Here is a 12,111-nt window from a genome sequence, read left to right as displayed (position 1 = left end):
AATGTTCAAATTAACATCAAGTTGGCTGAGCCCCTGTTAAAAAGAAATACTGTGTAGTTGGATTCTTTTTATTTACCTTCTTATCTTTAAGGTTCACAGAGAGAGAGATCACACACACACACACACACACACACACACACGGAGTGGTGATTGACTGACCCAACCCTCCCTGCCCAGTGCCCTCCACCCTCCATGCCTGGCCGGGCCACATGCCTCTCCTGGTACCTGGCGCTGCGTCTTTCCGAGGCAACACGTGGCAGGGTGGGAGTGGGGGGGCTACGTAGGGTCACATGACCCCCCTCCCCAGATTTCTGTCAGGGTTCACACCAGAATGTGGCCAGCAGCAGCCTTTTGGCACTGTGCGGGAGGGAGGGGACGAGAGCTGCTTCCAGCCAAAGGGGCGGAGGGGTGCCGGGGGAGGGATGACCTGCCCTGTGTCTTTGCAGAGCTCATCTCTTCTCCCCCAGCCCCCATGGCTAGAAGCAGCTTTTTCCTTCCTACCTGCACAGTGTCAAAAGGCAGCTAACACCTCCAGGCTGCTGCTGGCCAACGACATAACCCATCCGCCTCCTGTCCCCTGAGTACAGTGCGGGCAGGAAGGGGTTAAGCCCTAAGGATGCATTGTGCCCCAGGGCCCAGGGAACCTGACTCCAGGAGCTTCAGCGAACCCGGCCAGAGAAGTGGCTCAGCAGATGAGGGTGCCTAGGGGACAGGATGGATCAGCCCCACGCTCCTTGGGGGCAGGATCCAGAGTGGGGTGAAGAGGGTGCTAAGTCCCTGCCTGGGGGGCTGCTGTGGAGCCCACAGGGTCGGGGTGCAAACAGGCTGGGAATCGCTTCCCCACCACCACTCTAGAGCTTAGCTGAGGGGCGGAGAGACTTCCCCATGCCAGCGCTGTGCGGGGCTTTGGCACATGCAGGCTCAGCTCCTCCTGGCCAGCACCCCGGGCTGCAGGGTCTTGAGCTTTCCTGGGTTGCTGGCCCAGCCAGAGGCAGTGGGGAAAGGAAGGAACCTGCCGCCAGCCAGGCTGTTGATGAGCTGAGCGCACCAACCAGGGGCTGGTTCTCTGCACAGCACTGGGAGTGGGATGCGTCCCGCCAGGGGGGATATGGAGGAACAGTGGGACGAAGGGGCAAAGCAGGGAGAGGACAGTGAGAGGGGGAGCACATAAAGGGCCAGTGGGTGGGCTTGCAGTGTGCAGCCAGTGCCGGCTGGAAATGAGACGGGGGGGAGGGGGGCCTGCTGGCCGAGAGCTGGCATGCAGTGGGGGCTGCGCTGATGGACCAACAGGGGGAGCAGCTGGCTTCACGAGCTGCACCTTCGCCCCACCATCAGCCTTGCACACTCACCCCACTCATTGGCCACTGGACTCCTCCCACACACACTCACTGCTGGTGGATAGGCGCCTGGCAAGCAGGGATCCGTCCAGCAGCAGGAACTGCCAGTGCTGATGGGGGGCGGAGACAAATACTGTACAGGACAATTTGCCTGTTTTTAAGAAAAAGTCAGGATATTTACAGGAGGGCTTAAGTATGGGACTGTCCCTTTAAAAATGGGACATCTGGTCACCCTACATTCCACAGACTTTTAAATTAGTACTTAGGTGGCTTAGGATTCTCTCCACAACCTCAGGATGAAAATGAGCTGGGCTCTTTTTACAAGTCAATGATTAAATACTGTAAAAATCAGTCTGGGTATGAAAATGCCTCCATGCTTGTTTCATCATGGGACAAATGCACTATATATATATATCTGAAATTTGATCTGCCCACAACCTCTCCCACATTTGATAGATTCATTTTCTTTTTAATTGTAAGTGACCATAAAATTCCTGAAAGATGTTAGGCTGCAAGGCCTGGAGAAGCCCTGTGTCCCTGAAGCAAGTACAACACATGCGGCTGAAATTTAAGTGTTCCTCCCTCCTGCAGTGTTCATTGATCACTCAGTGTTTAAAGTGCTTGCAAGAGCTTTGCTTTATTCTATATCTGGTTCCAATTGGCTGTGCATGACACTAAGAGGTTCATAGCATGCTGCCCAGACTCTGTCTGGGATACACAGCCCTTACAGGCAGTCCCCAATATCACAACTCCTACCACTCCATAAGCATGTTTCATCCCATGTCCAGAAGGGCCACCTAAAGGCATAAGAGGGAAGTTCGACCTCCGTGCTGTATGCCTCTGAGTCCACCAGTTGTGTTCTTTTTTTATTATGTGGACACCACCAACTCCTCTCACTTGGGCCATGGATGAGCCATCAGTCCTTACTGATCTAGCCTGGACTTGAACCAGAGACCTAGAGATAAAAGGGTACATAACCCATTGCCATACTCTGGAGATATTGCCTTTTGGATCAGTGTTCTAGTACAAACTGAGTTCTAAAGACACTCTAATAACATACATCAATTCCATTATCTTATTGCAAATCATGATTTTGTGCATTAACCACATGCCAGGGCAGATGTCTAAAGTTTCACTCCATTGCTATCTTGAAAAGTTTTGTATTGTCCGCAAACTTTGCGTCTTCACTATTCATCATAACATAAGAACAGCCATACTGGGTCAGACCAAAGGTCCCTCTAGCCCAGTATCCTGTCTTCTGACAGTGGCCAAGGGCCGGTGCCCCAGAGGGAATGAAGGGAACAGGTGATCATCAAGTGACCCATCCCCTGTTGCCCATTCCCAGATTCTGGCAAACAGAGGCTAGGGACACTATCCCTGCCCATCCTGGCTAATAGCCATTGATGGACTTATCCTCCTTGAATTTATCTAGTTCTTTTTTGTACCCCGTTATAGTATTGGCCTTCACAACATGGAGTTCCACAGGTTGACAAGGAGTTCCACAGGTTGACTGTGCATTGTGTGAAGAAATACTTCCTTTTGTTTTGGTTTAAACCTGCTGCCTATTAATTTCATTTGGTGATGCCCTCATTCTTGTGTTATGAGAAAGAGCAAATAACACTTCCTTATTTACTTTCTCCACACCGGTCATGGTTTTATAGACCTCCATCATATCCCCCTTAGTTGTCTCTTTTCCAAGCTGAAAATTCCCAATCTTATTGATCTCTACTTGTACGGAAGCTCTTCCATATGCCTAATAATTTTTGTTGCCCTTTTCTGAACCTTTTCCAATTCCAATATATCTTTTTTGATATGGGGCGACCACATCTGCACGCAGTATTCAAGTTGTGGGCATACCATGGATTTATATAGAGGCAATATGATATTTATGCCTTATTATCTAATCCCTTTCTCTAGCTTTTTGACTGCTGCTGCACATTGAGTGGATGCTTTCAGAGAACTATCCACAATGACTCCAAGATCTCTTTCTTGAGTGGTAACAGCTAATTTAGACCCCATCATTTTGTATGTATAGTTGGGAATATGTTTTCCAGTGTGCATTACTTTGCATTTATCAACATTGAATTTCATCTGCTATTTTGTTGCCCAGTCACCCAGTTTTGTGAGATCCCTTTGTAGCTCTTCGCAGTATGCTGTGGACTTAACTAACTTGAGTAATTTTGTATCATCTGCAAATTTTGCCACCTCACTGTTTACCCCTTTTTCCAGATCATTTATTAATATGTTGAATAGGACTGATTCCAGTACAGAACACCACTATTTACCTCTCTCTCCAGTCTGAAAACTGACCATTTAGCCCTACCCTTAGTTTCCTATCTTTTAGCCAGTTACCAATCCAAGAGAGGACATTCCCTCTTATCCCGTGGCAGCTTACTTTGCTTAAGAGCCTTTGGTGAGGGACCTTGTCAAAGACTTTCTGAAAATCTAAGTACACTGTATCCAATGGATCCCCCTTGTCCACATGCTTGTTGACCCCCTCAAAGAATTCTAGTAAATTTGTGAGGCATGATTTATCTTTACAAAAACTGTGTTGACTCTTCCCTAACAAATTATATTCATCTATGTGTCTGACAATTTTGTTCTTTACTATAGTTTCAGCCAGTTTGCCCGGTACTGAAGTCAGGCTTACCGGCCTGTAATTGCTGGGGTCACCTCTGGAGCCCTTTTTAAAAATAGGCGTAACATTAGCTATCTCCAGTCATTTGGTACAGAAGCTGATTTAAATGATAGGTTACAAATTACAATTAGTAGTTATGCAGTTTCACATTTGAGTTCCTTCAGAACTCTTGGGTGAAAACTATCTGGGTCCTGATGACTTATTACTGTTTAGTTTATCAGTTTGTTCCAAAATCTCCTCTAATGACACCTCAATCTGGGACAGTTCCTCAGATTTGTCACCTAAAAAGAATGGCTCCAGTTTGGGAATCTCCCTCACATCCTCAGCCATGAAGACCGATGCAAAGAATTCATTTAGTTTCTCCGCAATGACCTTATTATCCTTGAGTGCTTCCATGGGCAGTGGATATCATAAACTGGGGGAGGCTGTGCCTCTCCAAACAGCCAGGTGTGGCCCGCCCATGCTCTGCCCCCACGTGTCCCCCATCCTGCTTCCACTCGGCGCGGCTCCAGTCTCCCACGGTGGCCTGGGCCGCTCCGCCCACCCTCCCTGCACTCCGGGGCTGGGGAGACTGAGGCCATGCTGCCTGCTCTGGGGTTGTGGGGGGAGAGACTGGGGAGTGCTCTGGAGCTGGGAGCACTAGCCTGGGGCAGGGGCTGGCTGGACCTCTGGGCTCAGGTGGGGGCACGGAAGGGGCAGGGTCTCGGGACGAAGGGGTGGGGCTGGGAGCTAACCTCCCCCCAGCTGGTGATGCACATACTGCCCATGAGTGCTCCTTTAGTATCTCAGTCATCCAGGGACCCCACTGGTTGTTTAGCAGGCTGCCTGCTTCTGGTGTACTTAAAAAAGATTGCTAGTATTTTTTGAGTCTTTGGCTAGCTGTTCTTCAAATTCTTTTGTGGCGTTTCTCGTTATATTTTTGCACTTCACTTGCCAGAGTTTATGATCCTTTCTATTTTCCTCACTAGGATTTAACTTCCATCCTCTTTTCCAGATCACTAATAAATATGTTGAACAGCATAGGCCCCAGTACAGAACTCCACTGTTCTCCTGTCTCCATTGTGAAAACTCACCATTTATTCCTAATCTTTTTTTCCTATGTTTCAACCAATTACTGATCCATGAGAGGACCTTCCCTCTTATCCCATGGCTACTTAGTTTCCTTAAGAGTCTGTGGTGATGGACCTTGTCAAAGACTTTCTGAAAATCCAAGTACCAGTCAATACCCACATGCTTGTTGACTCCCTCAAAGAATCTGAATAGGTTAATGAGGTATGACTTCTCATGATAAAACCTGTGTTGAGTCTTCCCCCATCAAATCATCCGACGAAGTGGGTATTCACCCACGAAAGCTCATGCTCCCAAACGTCTGTTAGTCTATAAGGTGCCACAAGACTCTTTGCTGCTTTTACAGATCCAGACTAACACGGCTACCCCTCTGATACTTGACATCAAATCATGATTATCTATATTTCTGATAATTCTATTCTTTACTATAATTTCAACCAATGTCTCCACTACTGAAGTTAGTCTCATTTTTTAAATTACATTAACTACCAGTCATCTGGTACAGAGGCTGATTTCAGTGATAGGTTACATATTACCAATAGTAATTCTGCAATTTTATATTTGAGTTCCTTCAGAACTCTTGGGTGAATACCATCAGGTCCTTCTGACTTATTACTGTTCAGTTTATCAATTTGTTCTAAAACCTCTTCTATGGACATCAATTTGGGACATAATACATGGTATTTGTACATAAATTTCACAATGATACTAATAACCAGTGTGACACTGGCTTTCATTTGAGGCCTCATATGACATTCTGGAGTACATAACACAATCTGGATATTCCTGTAACCCCCTTGACAATGGTCATTAAGAGGTTTTTGGTCACAATGTTCATAATTGGTGATCTTACTGGAATCCACTGAAACTTTTGGTGACCACATGATCGCTGGCTATGTAGCAGTATTCCTTGGTAAACACATTTTAATTCATTGGTCTTCCATCCTACTAAATGAGACGTGTCCATATCAAGAAAGTTGCTAAAACCAAAGCAGCGTTGATGGAGATGGTTAGCGGGTTTAGCTATGAACAACCTCATTGTGAATCTTGTCCTGTCACTTAATATGGAGCAGCTGACAAAGACGATGAGAATTGTAAACACCAAGTGGCCACTCCTCAGCCTTCCTCACATTCCTGTTTCACTGCCATACAATAAAGGTGATGTAACCATGGCTCACAGGTCTGCAGCTTCAAAGCAAGCTTGATGTTATAACATGCCACAAAGGCCACCAAAGGGCCTAAAGCCTGACAGCAGCTGCTGCTACACAAGTGTCCACATCTTTCAAGCACCCTCCAGCACTCGTCTGTGATGCTGCCCTAGTATTTGACGGTTGCCATCTGCTCACTATTCCATCTGGATAGGTTAATACTGAGCTGGTTGTAATCTGGAGCTGGAGACTGTGATAGTAATGACCAGGGACTTAGTTTTATCTGCTATAATAACCAGACTCATGCACGCTGCTTCTTGCCCAGTCAGACTGGCCATGAGCTCCAGCAATTCACCAAACTAGCCAATATACATGTTATCATTTCTCTTTCTATTTTTAAAGTCCCTTTGAAAATATTTCCCCCCCCCCATCTTATTCTATTATTCTTGTTACACATTTGCATTACTGTGGGTCTTTCTACAAAGCACTTTGATACTAGTCAAATGTGTTTCACAAATGAATACATGATATTATAGTTACATATAAAGGGTTTGAAGGAGGTCTTTAAAAAAAATCAAAGATTCTGTACACTTCATATGTCTGACAATTGTAGGGATTCCCAGGGTCTGCTCCCTAGATTATGGTGAATTTTAATTAAAGATAGGTGGCTTGGCAAAGGGCTGAAAGAACAAACAGTTATTTTATAAAAAATAACGAAAGATACCATTGGATTTTGAAATGAAGCATAGCAGATAGGAAGGTCCTACAGAGTCCTCCTCTGGGCACCAAAAACTATGCGTTACAAGCACTGGTTCAAAGTAAATTTTTCAAGGCTTATGCAGGGTGGCAGTGTAAACACGTTGTGACCACACTGGAGTCACACAACTAACAACCCACATAGCTCCTTCGGAGCAATCTCTTTTGGGTCTAAATGTGTGTAAACATTTAGTAGAAATTGGATATTAATTTGATCTACAATAAACAGTTATAGACCAAATGTAGGTGTTTGCCTTCACAGCTAGTTCCTTCTGAACACACATACTCCTCCCTAGTTCTGTGTGGTATTTTGTAAGGGATCTTTCCCTTTCCACTTAGCCTCGCTTGAGCCTTCCTATAAGGGCACTTCTATCTTGGATGCATGCTTCACTAACCCACCAAGTGCATTCTTACAGCTCCTACAGTTATATCCCAAAACACTTGAGGTCTAGGCACATAGTTGCTTTCATAACTAAACTTTAGAAATAGAGATTCCTAACTAACCAGGAATCTGTACACTTGCCCTCAAGGATAATGTTTATTTGTCCAGAGCCGGGCCATTAATACAAGCATTGATTTAACCATTTTGGTGGCAACACTGAAGTGTTTCTACAGCTGTAATACAAGTAATGGAAAACTCGTTTCTTGTTCCATACAGCCAGCAAAGGTCTCTGAGGCACTTTCAGCTATTACATTGAATTGTCAGAAATTCAACATAAAAAGATCTCCTATCAGCACTTTTCCCAGGTTCTTGATAGGGCTATAATAAAAAGTGGCCTATGTCCCAGGTGTATTTCATATGTTGGTTCAAGGTCTAAAGCCTCCATGGATTTGTGGTTCTCATGGTGGAGATATCAAGATAAGTCTCAGTGCAAGAATATTTTATTTGTGTAATGATGAGTGTAACTTTCAGTAAAACTAATCAACAATTTAATTGCTTTAACTGTTCAAATTCATATTGAATTGAATAAAATCTTATATTTTAACTGCATTGTTAAGTGAACAATTACTTAATTAAGACAGTCTTAGTCATGGATAAAAATGTATGTAAAATGCATTCCTCTTTAGGAGCAGTACACAGAAAATGAATTCTACTTTGTTATTGCATTTGCTTTAGTGCATTCTATTATGATCTAGAATCTTGAGAAATAATTTGATCCTTAAGTAAATTTTTGTACAGCCATTCTAGCAGTAAAACCCAAAGTGATTATTAAATCTCACATCAGTTATTTGCATTATTTTCATGTCTGTAAGTTCCAAAAAACAATCAATCACCTATCTTTATATCCTGTCAGTGTGCACACAGGATGTACTGTACTTTGTGGAGCACAGGTGTTCATTTTTAGACAAAAAGCACAATACTATACAATTATCAGAGGGGTCGCCGTGTTAGTCTGGATCTGTAAAAGCAGCAAAGAGTCCTGTGGCACCTTATAGACTAACAGACGTTTTGGAGCATGAGCTTTCGTGGGTGAATACCCACTTCGTCGGATGCATGTCATGCATCTGACGAAGTGGGTATTCACCCACGAAAGCTCATGCTCCAAAACGTCTGTTAGTCTATAAGGTGCCACAGGACTCTTTGCTGCTTTTACAATACTATACAATGTGTGGCCTGAAGCTCTGGCTAAAGTCAGCTTACACTTTACAGGAGTTTGCTGTAACAGGTACTGTGACAGGCTTCCACCCCGCCCGCCCCCCCCCCCCGGGTGCCACCTGGAACTGGGGTAGCACTGAGCCCTGTGACCCACCAGCCTGGGCTCCCTCTCACCAGGGCCGGCTCCAGGCACCAGCTTAGCAAGCAGGTGCTTCTGGCGGCCACTCCGGAGTGGGGCGGCACGTTCAGGTATTTGGTGGCAATTGGGCGGAGGGTCCCTCACTCCCGCTCGGAGCGAAGGACCTCCTGCTGAATTGCCGCAGATCGCGATCGCGGCTTTGGGGGGGGGGCTGCTTGGGGCAGCAAAACCCCTGGAGTCGGCCCTGCCTCTCACACTGTACTGCTGACCAACAATAGAGAGGCTACAGCCAAGATAACCCAGGTACGCAGCCTCCCACTGGAGTATAAACCCAAAATTATACCATCTTGCACTGCACAGGAAACTGTACAGTATGAGCTCATAGAGTTCATCCCTCCCTCAATGTGGAGATGAAATGTAACAGGCCCCCGAGCTAAGATTCCCAAGCACTTCGCTCCAAACTTACTGGTTTAGATTAAAGCATAAAATAAGTTTATTAATTCCAAAAAGATAGATTTTAAGTGATTATAAGTGATATCAAACAGCTCAAAGCAGATTACTTAGCAAATAAACAAAAAACGCAAACTAAACTTAACATACTAGATAGATTGGATATGAATTAGCAGTTTCTCACCCTGACTGTTGGGGTACAAGCAGGCTTGCAGATTCTTAAGGGACAAGCTGCACTTGCTTTACAGCTTAGAATCCCCAGGTTTTTCATATGCAAGCTAGAAATCCCTTTAGTCTGTATCCAGCACTTCCCCCAGTTCAGTCTTTATTCCTCAGGTGTTTCCAGGAGTCTTCTTGTGTGGGGAGTGAAGAGCAGCAGATGACGTCACTCCCTGCCGTACATAGCTTTAGCATATGCCGGGAATCCTTTGTCCCAAACTCAGTTTGTGGAAAAACACTGACATCCCAAAATGAAGTCCAGAGTCATGTGGCCTGGTCACATGACCCTGTGGAGTCATAGCAGCCATTACTTACAGGCTGTCTGGAGTACTCTCAGGAAGGCTTACCAGGTGGGGAATAAGCTTTTCCTAAGGCCTATTGTTTTCCCTAATGGCTCATTACCCTGAATACGCCTTTCCCAACCAGCTAGCTAGACTGAAAACATCTTGCCTAGTGAGCATTACCCAAATGTAACTACATTTGAAATACAGATACATAGTCAATATTCATAACTTCAGATAGAAAAACGATACATGCACACAAATAGGATAAAAATATTCAGCAAATAACATTTTCAATGACATCTCATGTGACCTGTCTTGCATAAAATGCATCATAATTATGCTATAATCATATTATAAGAATATCATTATGAAGAATATGGAGTGCAGTGTCACAGGTATCTGATAGCAAGGTTAAAAAAATAAACAAACAACAAATAAAAATACTTTAACATATTTTATTCTCTCAAATAAATAAGAGAAATTAAACGCTTAGGAAGTTTAAGTGCTGATAAATCATTGCAGATCCATTTACCGTGAGTGATGCTGAGAAGGATAAGTTAGAAAACTTTTCTGCACCATATTTATACAGTGTATTGTGAAAATAGCAAATTGGAAAGGTTTGCTAATTCTTATCTGGAACAAAGTATTAACTAAAGGCCAGATTCTGCCACTCTTACTCACACTGAGTAGTGCCTTACTCCAGGAGTAGTCCTTTAATTTCAGTGTCATGTGAAGGAAAAACAATGTGTTTATGTAATTAAAGACTGTTCATTATGCACATGCATGCAAGGGCAGAATTAATGTTGCACAGACAGCCTAAATTCTGGCATTTCCTAACTTTTTAATACTTGACTTAGCATACAAACTACATTAAGAGAACGTTATTGAGTTGCAGTTTGATGTAAGGTTTCTCTGACCCCATCAAACATTCCAGGGTATTATAATCCTTTCTTGTTACTGTTTTTTGTTGTTGTATATAGTGCTCGGGTGCTTGCAATGAGTACTCTATTAACTTTGTAAACACATACTATTATAATGAATGACATAATTAAAGTAGGTAAAACTGAGTACTCGTTTTAATAATGCACCTTTAAGGAGCCTACTTCAGCTAAAATGTTGTTCAGAGTCCAGATTTAATTCTATGTAATATTCTACAATATATTTTGAAACACTGACAATTTTATTTACTATTTAAATAATTTTATCTTGCTTGTAAAGAGAAAAGGGGAAAAACTGCTGAGGGAGATAACAACATATTTGGAAACCATTTATCAGGACTAATTTCCTCATTGAAAAGCTGAGCTTCATAAGCCCTTTAAATAGAAAGCATGACAGAAGAGCAAATGCCACACATACAGTTCATTTTATTCTAACATGCTTTTATTTTTATTTTATTTTTCAGGAAGGCCTGGCTGAGTAAAGTTGGAAGTCCCAGTTCTCGCATAGACCGAACCAACTTTTTTAATGAAAAGGAGATCTCCAAGCTTGATTTCTCAGGATTTAGCACTAGATACTAATGGAGGAAGAAATCTTTAAGCACAAAATTATAATGCTTCAGCTGCATAGTAATTTATGTGTCTCCATAAAATAGCACGACAGCACTTTTTTGATGTCTGCTTCATACTAAAGTATAAAAATACCCCTTTTACATAATGCAGGACTGTCAGTTACTGTATTAGAAATTTCAAAATGTAAATCTTTACCAACATTGCCAATTTATATATAATTTACTTAGAAGGAAGTATAAAAAAATCAGTAAAAACATACAACTGCAAAATCAAAAAATACTAATGCACAGTGAAATTTCTAAGACACGATCATACAGAACCTAGTCTTTGCTCAATAAAATATTTGATTTATATATATTAAAAACAAATAAAAAAACTTAAATTTCACTGTGACATAATTAAAAATGTTTAAATACTTTAAGTAATCTTTAAACAGGATCACAGCAATGTTCAGTAGTATATCCTATATGCTATGAATTGTAAAGTTCTCTTGTATTATTTGTAATAATTAGTTAATGCTGTAGCAAGTGTTCTAAAATAAATGTGTTTTGCCCTATAAAACATATCCAGTCAAGTCTGATTAAAAACTTTCCATAATGATGTCTGGGTAGCTCAGGATATGGGACATAGAGATATATAGTCTTTCTTAGATCTTTTGTTCAATCCCAGCCGGGATCAATATTGACTAAGTTACTTCCATCTGATTCCTTTATGGTGACCCATATGATATTAGTTGATGGCTTTAGTCTCATAGTTAATGGCCAAGTATTTGCATCACAAAAATCACCACTAACTAGGGTTATCACTTAAGACCTGATCCTGCACAGACTTAGCCAAGTACGTCATATTGAGCATCGATAGTCCCACTGAAGTTAATGCTCATATGCTTAAAGTTAAGCACTTGAATAAGTCTTGGTAGGACTGATGCCTAATTCTCATCTTTTTTGGTATTTAAGGCAAAGAGGCC

The 12,111-nt window shown here is 42.7% G+C and overlaps 1 protein-coding gene across 2 annotated transcripts in view; it reads left to right on the top strand.

The window, feature by feature from the left end:
* The window catches only part of ACYP2 (acylphosphatase 2), a 140,079-nt gene extending 128,374 nt beyond the window's left edge, over positions 1-11,705 (top strand). For both annotated transcript variants that reach the window (XM_045009886.1, XM_045009888.1), the window contains one exon: positions 11,039-11,705. In XM_045009886.1, the coding sequence (XP_044865821.1) occupies positions 11,039-11,153 (115 nt within the window). In that variant the 3' untranslated portion in view covers positions 11,154-11,705. The remainder of the gene's footprint in view (positions 1-11,038) is intronic.
* The last annotated feature ends 406 nt before the right edge of the window (positions 11,706-12,111 follow it).

This window comes from Mauremys mutica, chromosome 3 (assembly GCF_020497125.1).
Source record: "Mauremys mutica isolate MM-2020 ecotype Southern chromosome 3, ASM2049712v1, whole genome shotgun sequence".
NCBI classification, from domain to species: domain Eukaryota; kingdom Metazoa; phylum Chordata; order Testudines; family Geoemydidae; genus Mauremys; species Mauremys mutica.
Note: the sequence above shows the minus strand (reverse complement) of the source record. Positions and strands in the feature narration are given on the sequence as shown.